The sequence below is a fragment of the Typopeltis vanoorti genome, chromosome 16, assembly GCF_054136105.1.
Source record: "Typopeltis vanoorti isolate ZY-2024b chromosome 16, IOZ_Tvanoo_1.0, whole genome shotgun sequence".
NCBI lineage: Eukaryota > Metazoa > Arthropoda > Arachnida > Uropygi > Thelyphonidae > Typopeltis > Typopeltis vanoorti.
In genome coordinates, this window is record NC_143564.1 from 79,314,472 (window position 1) to 79,328,343 (window position 13,872).

Here is a 13,872-nt window from a genome sequence, read left to right on the forward strand (position 1 = left end):
ATTTTAGAATGGCAACCAGATAATTTTTTTTCTTAGGAAGTTTTTTAAGAAAACATAACAGTCTGGAGAATATTAATAGAAGACCCCGAAAAGGAATAGTAGCACTGCAAATCTTTAAACTGGAGGAGTTGAGACTGTCAACAAGTGTTTAGTAAATGAAGAAGATATTGGTGTTGATATAATTGAATGTTTGAGAAAACAGTGAATGGGAAGTTTCATCTTCTGTCTTAAGGATGCCGGATAATGTTGGAAAAGCCAGTTGGTGAAATTTGAAACTGTCAAGTTAATTAACATGAAGAGCTCAGTTTAGATATGTTGTTTATGTAGTAGAAGAAACTTCTCTCTCTTTGTGCATCAAATTAAACTGTGATAGGTAAGATATGATTTGAAATAGAAAAAATCTTATGCTAAATAAGGACATTAAAAAAAAAAAAAAAAAAAAAAAAAAAAAAAAAAAACGACCCTATGGCAGTGAAGAGGTATTGTACTCCCACACTTCATAAAACTGAGCCTGGCAATGTGCCAAAAATAGTCAATTCATGCTGAAGGGGAGAAAGAAATATAGGATGTACGAATTAGTCACCAACATGCAAAATCACGTGCTTTATACATAAATTTTCAGACTGTTATACAAGCAGAATAGTCACTAGAATTTTAATAAAAGAAAAGCTAATTTTCCAACGTATAATAATAAACATTCATCTCATGAAACACATTGATTACCCTAATATCGGAATGGATTCTCCTTCTTCTGACATGCACAGAAGTGTTGAAGGGTCTCGCATCTGTGGGAGTACAGTAGTTCTGTGTTTTCAGGAAAGGGCCTAACAAGAAAACATAGAACTACTAAAGTGTATACTTAATTTTGAAGGCCTTGAATCCAATTAATTTTGTAGTTATTTATATAATTTTATTTAAATGTATATAAAGTTTTAATATCATTAAATGTATATAATATTTATCTGGTTTTGAGTCAGTGATTTTCTGGATTCTAAAAGAAATAGAGTTAAAAGTTATTGCACCAATCAGAATGAACTCTTGTGTAACGACTTAGCACTGTGTAAAACAATCTTTACAGAGATGAATAAAATAAACAAGGAGATGCAGGCAAGCATGTGTCCAGCCATCCATATGACAAATCAGAATGGGTTGGTAATTACAGACTGCATGGATAATTATAGCCTAAGGGGCATGGGGCATTGAAATTTGTGTACATGAATGCCTGAATCATCCGGAATAAGGATGAGGTGATTTTGGCATTTTCGGCAGTTCAGCTTGGCCAGAAGTTAATGACTTTATTAGGACTAATTGACAGAAGATGATTAGGGATATAATGTAAGCAATATTTTCACAGGGAATATGATGGGAAGAAGGATATTACTGGTAATAACTGAAAAACTGCACTCACTAAAAGTATTAGTTAAAAAGGAATTGAGAATTGAAGAAGATGGTTCATTTGTGGCTATCTCTATATCATACGGAGGTCACCTGGATAAAGTATATCATTGGTTAATGCACTGGACCAGGACTTCAAATCACAGGGATTTCTGGACAATTATTTTTAGAGTGTGTGTGTGTGTTTATATATTTTTTTTTATTAATGCAGAATTCAAGAAAGAGTAGATAATTCTGACAATGATCAGAAATTATTTATGTGTGTGTGTGTATATATATATATATATATATATATATTACGATAAAAGTGTATACTGATCATCAATGAATAAAAGAAAATTCTTAGAAAGCAAGATCAATAAAACATAAATAAATATGCATAACAAATTTTATAAGATGATTTGCTGCTCCATCAACCCACATATATTCTTGCATCACCTTAGATTAATCACTTGATGACCAATTAGTCCCTCCCTCACAATAGTTATTTACTGAACTACCAAATTCATATAGCCACTGTTTATTATTGGTTAGTTATTTATATTTTGCAAACAAGCAAATCTCTTTCACTCTCCTGATAAGTTTTTTTTTTTTTTTTAAATTATGTCATCACATTATGTGTACAATTTATACGATCAAAAGTTATTATATCCACCCAGTAACTTATATAATACACATAAAATATCACAAATGTTAATTACTAATAATTCGTTTCCTGTAATCAAAGTATTTCTATTCCTGTTTCTACACCTGTTTTCTTTCTCCGTTATCTCTCCTACCTGTAACATATCTATCATACTGAAGCTTAAACTCATTCACACTCTTGGCATTCACAACATACTCATGCAATGTATTCCAGTCACCCACCACTCCCCACATAATATATATATATATATATATATATATATATATATATATATATATATACACTTCTCATCCCTTATTCACCACTTGTGCATTTTCCAGGGATGGCCTCCAGTTGTTGCCCCCTTCCTTATTTTCCACTATCTGAAAAATCTCTCTCGTATGCATCCAGTAAAAGCCTCTCAAGAGCTTAAACATCTCAATCATATCACTCCTTCTGCATTCAGCTTGTAATATGACTGAAGTACCAAATATTCATCCAAAGCATACTGAATTAAATTTTATAAACATAGGTTTTGGAAAAGGAAAAAAAAAACTCATTAAAAATTTTAATTTATAAAATTTAAGTTATAATACTTAAAATTTAATTAATTATCTTTGGCCAAATTGCAGATTAAATAAAGATTTAAAAATATGCGTAATGATATTTCACCTCAATCATGTAACCACATTAAAATAAATAAATAAGCATATATACTTAGATGGAAACTCTTAAAGTTTTGAAAACTGACTGGAGAGCTTATGAGATACTATCTTTGGCATCTGAGTTGTCTTAGCTTGCACTGCTAAAAAGACACATGCTATCGATGTATCAATATGTATATTTTTCTTTTATTAGTTCTTTTGATTAAGGTTTCGATGACCTGGCACTTGTTGCAAACTGTTGGTTCTTATCGGAGATTAAGCAGAAACTGTAAAATGGAAAGAATCTTCATTCAATACCAAAGCAGTTCAGTTTCAGAGAATTGTATTTCTCATAACTGAACAACAGTTGGTGCTTAAGAGAATTTATCAAAGAAGAGCCCAAATGTATTCATTTCAGCATTATAAAATAAACAGATCATTCCATATTTCATGTACTACTTAATAAATTTCTTAAGTTTTTTCAGTGGAGCATATATCATTTATCAAAAAACTATCATTTAATTTCATCGATAACATTGTATTTAAAAAACAAAAAGCTGTGTGTGCATTTATTAAAATACATGATAGTTTTGATGTCTCTGCTTTCTTCTCAAAGTCACAATCCTTCTATTATAGGACAAATTCCCTCCCAATATCACAGTGCTCTTTTGCACATGTACTACTTTCTGGCTATTTTGTATGGTTAAACACTTTCTACCTACAAAAAGAAGGCACAGCCATGGGCTCACCATTATCCCCCCCCCTATTGCTAACTCTTACATGGAACATTTTGAGCAGTGTGCTCAAAATGTTCATTGAAGATTCCTCTCCTTTAAAACCCAAAGTCTGGCTTAGATACATTGATGATGTTTTTGCTATCTGGCCCCATGGCCGCCAGACACTAGACACTTTCCTCAGCCACCTAAACAAACAACACAAACACAACACATACAATTCACAATTGAGATTGAAAAGCAGAACACACTTCCATTTCTATACACTTGTCACACATCTTCTTTCTGGTAGTCTTTCCTTCATGTTTACCAGAAACTGACACATAGTGGCCAATATATACACAAAAACTCTTACCACCACCCACCACAAAAACTAGGGGTCATTAATACACTCAAAAATGGACTTTGAAGATTTGCTCCAATGAACAAGTGCTTAAAGATGAATTAAAAGTTATCAGCAATACCTTCCTAAAAAAATGGTTACAGCTAAAATACTATCAACAAAATTCTGTACAAGATCTCACTTAAAAACAAAAATAAACAAGACTATAAGAAAACTGTAGCCATTCCATACATTAAAGGGATATCAGACAAAATAAACAGAATACTACAAAAATACAACCTTAAAGCCACCTTTAAATCCCCTGCAAAATTAAAGAATTTACTCAACACATCCAAGGATCCACTCCCTCCACTGGCCCACCCTGGGGTATACCGTATTCATTGCACCTGTAATTTGCCCTATATAGGGGAAACAAGACATACAATTCCTATCAGAAAAAAAAAAAGGAACATAATTGACACATTAAATATAATAACTATGGTCAAGCTGGACTTTCTGCTCATGCCCTGAACACTTTACATAGAATTGACTTGAAAAGCACCTGCTGTTTATATCACACCAAAATATGGTATGAACGTAAATTTTGGAGACCTGTGAGATTCTTATCAATCACCCTAATCTTAACAATAATGATAGTCTAAAAATCCCAAATATATGGAAGGCTCATATTCTACCCATTTAACCTTTCTCCCAAAGAGTTAATTTTAAAAAGAACCATAGGTAATCCAGGATCCTAAATCTAATATAACTTTTGTCATGTTAAATTAGGACATCATTTTACTGTAACAAAATTATCTATATGAAAGAATGTTTTATGATGTTGTCTTAAATAGAATATAGCTTTGATGTAGTTAATTTATTTAATTTCATTTATTTATTGTAATTTTATTTTATTTTTACTAGAGATCAGGCCAGTTGAATAACCGTTGATCAAATCATTGGCTCTTCAGCATACTATTGAAATGTAATTTAGCTTGTCTCTGTATATATATATATATATATATATATATATGTGTGTGTGTATACTCCAGATAATGACCTTAATGTGAAGGTCGAAACGTCGGGAAATGAAAATAATTATTTATAACACGGTTGTAGAGTCCATAATTTGTTTAAAATGAATTTTCCTATTTTCAGCATACATCTGGTTTCTTCATAAATATTTCTGACTGCTGAAAATTCTATTCTTATAAGCCCTCTCTTCTTTATTCGAAAATCTTCAAGTTTCTTATATATGTATATTCGACTACAAAATAAGTATGAATCTTGCATATCTTCTATTTATGTTTATTTTACATTGCCAAAATTAAACTTTTGGTAGGTATTGTTTCTGGGAAAATTCCCATGCTACTCCTCTAAGTAAATATTATTTTTATGGCTATTTAGCCTATTTTTGTTTAGGAGTATCCCTTTTTTATAATGCCATTGGTTTTTTACTCAAATTTTAGGGCATTAGTTATTATTATTATTATTATTATTCTGGGCAATTCCAAGGAGTTGACAGACTCATCAAGGGAGGCCCTAACATCATGTCAAGAACAACTATTCGACACACAGTATCTATCATACCTCGCCTTGAACTCATTCACAGTCATAGCACCCACAACAGACTCTGGCAGCTTATTCCACTCATTCACCACTCTCCAAGTAAAAAACCTAGCTCTAACACATTTGCTAACCACACACTTACCAAGCTTCCATGTATGGTCCCTAGTCCTCCCATCACCAGTCCTATTCTCAAAAATATCTTATGGATTAATCTTATAGAAACCCTTAAGTAATTTGAATGTCTTAATCATATCACCCCTTTTCCGCCTATCAACCAATTTTTGCAACCCACAAATCTTCAACCTGTTCTCATAAGGTTCATTCCACAGACCTGCTATCATCTTGGTCACTCGTTTTTGGATCCTCTCCACCTCCTCCCCATCAAGAAGAAACCCTGGCGCCCATATCTGGGCACAGTAGTCTTGATGGGGTCTTATCAAGGCTCGATACAGAGGAACAATAACCTGTTTGTCTCTGCTCGTCAAAGTATTTTTCAACAACCAAGTGAGTTGATGAGCTGATTTCGCTACTTTTGCAATGTGCCCCCTAAACTTCAACTCCCTATCCACCAACACTCCCAAATCCCTGGCCTCATCAATCTCCTGGAGTACAGTTCCACCAATGTGATATACTGCTGCTAATCTTTTCACCCCAAAATGCATAACCTTACACTTTGCTACATTAAATTGACATCCATTTTCTCTAGCCCAGTCCTCCAAACTATCCAAATCATCCTGCAAAATTTTGACATCCTGTGCACTCACAATTGCTCTACCCAACTTTACATCATCAGCTAACAAGTGAACACTTCCTCTCAGATCCTTTCCTATATCGTTAATGAATAAATTGAAAAGTAGTAGTCCAAGATTTGTTTAAAAATGGAAACGAACAAATAAATTCTGAAATTGTATCCTGGACCTGATTATATCACTGTAATTTTTTATTAAAATTTACGAAAATATACCTAAAATAGTTCTTCTTTATTTTTTGATGTATCATAAATAAATAGTTATGTTTTATATGGACAGATATATGAAGAATATATAGGAAGAAAAAAACCAGACATACCTTTGTCGGATGTTGCTGTCTGTCTTCTTTTTCGGTTGCATCCCAGAATATGGCAATATATATTCATTATTGAAGGAAGGAAGTATGATTGAACGGAAGTGGGGTCAGGACATACCTTTGTGGGATGTTGCTGACTGTCTTCTTTTTCAGTGGCATCCCAGCAGGTCCGGCTGGTATCATGTGCGAAGTGTGCAATATACACAGGCGCTGCAGAAGAAAAGGTGCCTAAAAGATGTCAAAAAATATGAGATAAGAGTTTAAACGAACAACAGATGGTACAGAATGGTACATATAATTATGAATGTATGTCGTCTTCCGTTCGGGTCCCTTCAGATCTTCCCGGAAACAAACATATAAATTCTGAAATTGTATCCTGGACCCGATTATATCACTGTAATTTTTGATTAAAATTTACGAAAATATACCTAAAATAGTTCTTTATTTTTTGATGTATCATAAATCAACTTATGATTAATTGTTGAGTTCTGTGTAAAACAAATTTGTATAAGCAGGACTAATCCGTAGGTAACATTATACTGTAAAGCGGTTTTCATTTGTTTTTCATTTCCTGTTCAATTTATTCACACTTTATTCAAAAAAAAACTTTTTTGGAAAGGTGCCGAACATTAATCACACACACAAGAAAAATACTAGGCACCGGTGCTGCATCCCAGCGTATGGCGATATACATTCGTTATTGAAGGAAGGAAGTATGACTGAATGGAAGGGGTGGTCGAGAAAATTGGGTTTGAGAGATGTGGGCGAATTATTGGTGATCACAAATACACATAGCTTCAACATTGGTATCATTACTGGGAATATTAAAGCTTTTGGTAATATCACCATTGGAGGCATCATGTGAAACAGTGAAAAAGGAAAGTTTTATTTGGCATTGTAATTAAGTTAAAAAGTAGATTTTTTTTTTTTATTTGTACAGTGATGAGAGAATGATTGTTGCAACAGGAATTTGCAAATTTGAAGATAGCAAATGAAGCCAAGGCATATAACAAGTCTCGTGTCAAAGTAGACCTCTCATGATAGGTCTTCTGACTTCATGAAGGTTAGTTACTGAAGAAGCTTATTTAGTTCATTTCAGTGCATATTTTGCTATTTTTCAATGTCAGAAACCTTAATTACAATTGCAGTCAAATGAAGGTAAGTAGCAAGTACAAGAGCTATTAAATTTTCACCATAGAATTGAGGAAGTTGTCTGCTATCATGTTTGCATTAATGTGTTTATTCTCATTTCCAAAATCTTACATAATCATAAACTATTTTAAATTTGTATGTGTAAGAAGTAATCAATGCGTATTGCATTTTTTTTTAATATTTAAATCTGTTTTATCATAAAATATTAAATTCCATATAAAAATGCGACTAAACTTCTTCTTACATTGTAAGATCAAGAAGGATTTTGCAAGTTAATTGCTTAAACAGTGTGTTGATTAATAGAAAAATAGTACAAATAAATGTTCTAATCTTTATGCATTTGTTTAACATTAGGAGCCATGGATGGAGGTTATTAATCCCTTTATTCTGAAAAACAAAAACCGGATGATAAAGTTCCTTGATGACATATCGGTATGTAATTAATATTTCATGATTAATACAGTCAGTTCTCACTTTTAGCACTTTGTAGTGAATCCTACCAACATTGGTGGATAAGGCATTTTTAGCGAAGTTGTTTTATGTAAGTGGGGAATCGGTAGCAGAAGCTTTACGCAAGTTTCGAACGCAGAAAAGAATAAAGAACGGTCGAGGTCCTATCACTCCTGCCAGACTGCAGTCTCTTATATGACGTTTCAAAGAAACTGGAAATTTGTCAGATCGGCCTCGCACCAGCAGGCCAGTGTTATCCAAAGCTCATACCAGCGTTGCGGTATCACAAAGCAGTGCCCTAGTGGCACATTCAGTGTAAGCAGTGCATGGTAAGCTGCAAGAATCGCAGTGAAAACGTCCATATTCTGCATACTTCTTGGTGTGCGTGTGTGTGTGTGTGTGTGTGTTGAACTTGTATCCATACAAGCTGTAATCTCTTCATCAACTGTTACCAAGTGATACCACTAAGAGGGAGGAATTCGCAACATGGGCTTTGACAAAGCTGTAGAAGATCCACAATGGCTGTACATCTGGACAGATGAAGCGCATTTTTCATTGCATGGGACAGTTAATATGCATAATTGTCGAATATGGGCACAGGACAATCCACACAGAGGAGCTGTTGCATTCACCGCAACTCAAAGTTTGGTGCGGCTTCGCTGCATCCGTCATTGTCTGTTCCTTTTTCTTTGAAGAGTCGTGTGCAACATGGGACCGGAAGACGTGCTCAGTAAATGCACAGTGCTACTTGCAGCTGCTATGTGAAAACATGGTACCCATTCTTGTGGGAAAAAAATGTTCTTCACACAGTCACATTCATGCAGGACAGGGTGCCATCTCATACCACATCTCCTGTGAAGCAGGTTCTCATCAGCACATTTGGTGAAAAACGACTCAGCAGCTATAATTGCAACTCCACATGGGCTTCTCGGTCCACGGACTTGACACCGGTAGATTTTTGGTTGAGGGCTATTTAAAGTCCCGATTGTACCTGAGCATCCGATCTTCCTTAGTGGATTTAAAAGATACCATTCACCACGAAGTTGCTTGCATCCTCCCAGATATACTCCATGCTTCTGTAAAGGGTGTTCTCATCTGCTTGCAGAATGTAATTGCTTGTGCTGGCAGACACATTAAACAATTACTGTAGTGATATATAACGGGCTTCCTACATATGATTAAATAAGTTTTCAATGATATTCTGAATGTCAATGCTGCTTTTGCCCTCTACAGTGAAAATATGAACTAAATTTTTTTATCCCCTGCCAAAAAAAATCTTCCTCCTTGCAATTCACTTTTGTGCAAAATGCACTCCAATATATCGAGTTTACTGATTTTTATGAATTATTAAAATATTTGGGACTTATAGAACATCCTGTATGTATGTATATACATACGCACACACAAGGGGGAGGGGTTAATCTGGAACCCCTGCTCTAGAGACCAAACATGGAACTTTTTCAAGCCACTTCAGACTTCCAATAAGTCGTGGTTGTCTCTCACTGGGTGATGAAATTCATCTCCCACCTAAAGAAAATCACAAATATTCATGCCCACAGCAGAATTCAAACCCACACAGCCTGTTAGTTGGAGAGTATATAAGCTAACCACTCAGCCAACCAGGTCAGCAGAGATCTGAGTTAATAAAGATTTTTCAATGTGTTTCTGATACAAGATCAGAAAAAGCATCGTGAACTTTTCTTGGTGTATAGTCGAAGGTAATTTTGTCTTGGTCACATGGTCCTCTGTTTGAGAGTTGGAGGAGATTATTATTATTATTACTACTACTACTACTACAGGCGACTCCAAGGAGTCCTTAGACTCATCTAGGGAGGCCCTAAACATCATGTCCACACAACTATTTGACATTCTCACAGTATCTATCATACCTTGCCTTGAACTCACTCACCGTCATAGCACCCACAACAGACTCTGGCAGCTTATTCCACTCATTTACCACTCTAAAAGTAAAGAACCCAACTCTAACACCCTTGCTAACCACACTGTCGCCCAGCTTCCATAGGTGTCCCCTAGTTCTCCCACCACCAGTCCTGATCTCAAAAATATCCTCTGAATTAATCCTATGGAATCCTTTCAGCAATTTGAATGGCTCAATCGTATCTCCTCTTTTCCGCCTATCAACCAATGTCAGCAACCCACAAATCTTCAACCTGTTTTCATAAGGTTCATTCCATAGACCTGCTATCATCTTAGTCATTTGCCTCTGGATCTTCTCAACCTCCTCCCCATCAAGAAGAAACCTAGGTGACCAAATCTAGACACAGTAGTCGAGATTCGGTCTTATCAAGGCTTGGTACAGAGGAACAATAACTTGCTTATCTCTGCTCGTCAAAGTATTCTTCAGCAACCAAGTGATTTGAAGAGCTGATTTAGCCACTTTTGCAATGTGCCCCCTAAACTTCATCTCCCTATCCACCAACACTCCCACGTCCCTGGCCTCATCAATCTCCTGGAGTACAGTTCCACCAATGTGGTATACTGCTGCTCATCTTTTCACCTCAAAATCCATAACCGTACATTTTGTCACATTAAATTGACATCCATTCTCCTTAGCCCAGACCTCCAATTTTTCCAAATCATCCTGCAAGATTTTGACATCTTCTGCATTCACTATTGCCCTACCCAACTTTGCATCATCAGCGAACAAATGAACCGTTCCTCTTAGATCCTTCTCTATATCGTTAATGAATAAATTAAACAGCAGTGGTCCGAGTACAGAACCCTGCGGCACACCACTAGTCACAGGCCGTCTTTTGGACTCTACTCCTGAATAAACTACTCTTTGATATCTCTCCATCAACCACCCAACTATCCATCTCACCAACCCTATATTCATTCCCATATGTTGTAGTTTACGGATTAGAATTCCATGTGGTACCCTGTCAAATGCCTTTGCCAGGTCCAGCAGTATCGCTGTAAACCCATTACCCTTATCCATTTCAGCCGTCACCATTTTATAAAACTTGAGCAAGTTACTGAGGCATGATCTACCCTTCACAAAGCATGCTGTCCCCCCGTACAGTATCTCATTTTCATTAATCCATTACTGTATTTTTCCCTTGACTACTTTCTCCAAGACCTTGACAACGACTCCTGATATGCTGATCGGTCGGTAATTTGCAACAGTAGTCTTGGATCCTCCTTCATGCAGCGGAACTATTTTCCCCTCTTTCCACACCTTTGGCACTAAACCAGACCCGAGACTCAGATTAAACAACATGGTCAAGGCCCCTGATAATTCTTTATCCCCTTCACGTAAGACCCATGCCACTATACCATCCAATCCCACAGATGTATTCACATTAAGGTTCTGTAATGGACTATTCACCTCCACTTCATTCACCACAATTTCCATATAAACTAATGGTTCCTTCATTCTTTCAATGTTACCACCTGGATGATATACACTTGCAAAGTGCTCACTCAGTAATTCCACTATATCGACTGATTCAGTGACCTCCTTTGCATCGGCATTCCTTAAAATCATTCTGCCGTGTACAGTTTTTCTTTTACTTGCAGCATATTGAAAGAACTGTTTGGGATTCTCTTTAGCTTGCATAGCTAGTTTCCTTTCATAATCCGCTTTTGCTTTTCTTACCACACTCGCTACCCTTCTGGCCTGCGCTTTATACCGTTCGTGTGCCTGCAGGTCACCTTTTTCTTTAAATTCCTTCCACAGTTGTTTCTTTTTCTGCAGCTCAAGCTTAATGGTGTTATTCATCCATTTAACCCCTACTTGTTTTACTATTCAGACCCTAGATATACAATCAGCCATAACCTCCTGCAAATGCTCCTTGATCACTTCCATGCTCTATCGACATCCAGCCCTTGCAGTTTTACATGCCATGGCACTGAACCAAGCAATCGCCTAAGCTTGTCATACTTGCCATCACAGTAATTCCACATATACCCTGTCTTAATCAAAAATTCCACACCTTTAGCCACCTCCCAGGTCAAGACTTTATGATCACTCTCACCAATAGGTGGCAACATGGTCATATTCATTACATTCGAATTCTGAGATGCTATTACCAGATCAAGTACTCTCAAATCCCTAGTATTTTCTATTACATGCTGTCTCAGGTAGTTATCCCTTAGTAACTGAATAAAATCCAGTTCCTTCCTCACATGTGTCCTCTTCTCCTTCCAGTCAATGTTACCATAGTTGAAATCCCACATAATAATTACCCTCCTTCCACTCATTTCATCAATTTGTTTATGCATACTATCGCCACCATCTATTCCATCACCTGGTCTATAGCAGCACCCAACTGTATATTTTGTTCTGCTAGTCTCAATCTCACACCAAATAGCCTCAAATGAGCTCTTTTCACTATCCTGCAATAGAACTTCTATTCTCCTTGGCTGCAGTTCATCAGCTATCATCATCAATAACACTCCTCCTCCTCCCCCCATTTTATTCTCTCTGTCCCTCCTAAACACACTATAACCTACACATTCTATCCCACTAACTATATCATCTTCTGTCAGCCATGTTTCACTAATGTCAATAATGGCCAGGAAGAGCCAACCAAGGCCAAAAATTCTTCTTTCTTGTTCCTAATACTCCTGGCATTAGTATACATGAAATGCAATGGTCCCTTTGTTCCACCCCTATCTTGATGCGTTATACTAACTATTCCATTCTGATTTCTTGTCCTTAGTATTGGCTCAGGTACTTTATATACATTCTTACACTCAACTGTCTCACTGATGTCTGCATATCCACCCCCCCCCCTCCTTGATATTTCTAGTTTCCCTGGTTCTGCTCATCCATTTTCACTTCATTCAGCAACACTTTTTTTCAGTCTCCGCACACCAAATCCATTCATATGCAGGACATCCTTCTTGTACAAATCCTTTCGCCCTTCAAACTCATTTCACATGTCCACGAATTCCACACCACACCGTCTGCATAACCTGTGCATAAAGTCTTGGCCCTCCTTCTAAACTCCTCTCTGTCATTCCGTGGCAACAGATTCAATCCTAACTCTGCTCTTTTCTTTCGCTACTGTTAACAATACTTTCAAGTCCTCTCTCATAAAAATTTTATCTCCTTTCAATTCATTCATACCCACCACAACTATCAATTCTTTCACCCTCTATTTTTGCACTCTAATACTCTCACATCCTTAAATTTTGCACCCGGTAAGTACGATTTAATTAAACTCTCATCTATCACACCTCTTACTAATGAGTCACCGTAGAACACTCTTTCCTTCATTTCTGAAACCCTCCCACTCTTACACTTATTTTTCCTTTCAAACACTTGCTTATTTCCATTAGCCGAGGCACTCTGGAAAGAGTTTTGCAGGTGCTCCAACTGCCGCTTCGCACTATGTATTACTCTGCATAACCGTGCGATCTCACCCCTTACAACTAATTCCTCATTTTCATCATTTAAACCATTTTCTCTCTGTGCATAAATTACTTTCACTGCTCTCATTGCCATCTTGTACAACATCGCAGTTTCCTATCAAGCCAATATTTTCACTCACATTCTGGCTTTCTTCTACCACGACAATCTTACGACCTGACACGTATTTCAATTCCTCACTTTCCTTACACTTTCTGCACAGTCTCCCACCACTGTCATTGTCCATCCAAACTCCAGCCTCTTTCGGGAAAGCATACATCCCACACACATCACACTGGACAAACTCCCTTACATTAATGAGTAGATGACTAATACTTAAGTAGTATTACTGTAGTAGCACTGTCTGAATGTAAAAAAGGTAGAAGTGTGAAGTATCTAGGACTGCATTGTACCCTTGGTGAGGCACCAAGAGGCTTGACTTGGTTTATTTTATTTATTCGTATGGAGTTTTCCTCCCTTTTTCTCCCCTGTCCCTATTGGGGCGAGTTGAGTACCCTCATGGGGGGTTAAGTATTTAT

The 13,872-nt window shown here is 36.6% G+C and overlaps 1 protein-coding gene across 6 annotated transcripts in view; it reads left to right on the top strand.

Annotated features, from left to right (window-relative positions):
* The window catches only part of vap (RAS p21 protein activator vap), a 689,463-nt gene that overhangs the window by 631,940 nt on the left and 43,651 nt on the right, over positions 1-13,872 (top strand). For all 6 annotated transcript variants that reach the window (XM_090406565.1, XM_090406568.1, XM_090406566.1 and 3 more), the window contains one exon: positions 7,861-7,938. In XM_090406565.1, coding sequence (XP_090262691.1) covers positions 7,861-7,938 — 78 coding nt within the window. The remainder of the gene's footprint in view (positions 1-7,860; positions 7,939-13,872) is intronic.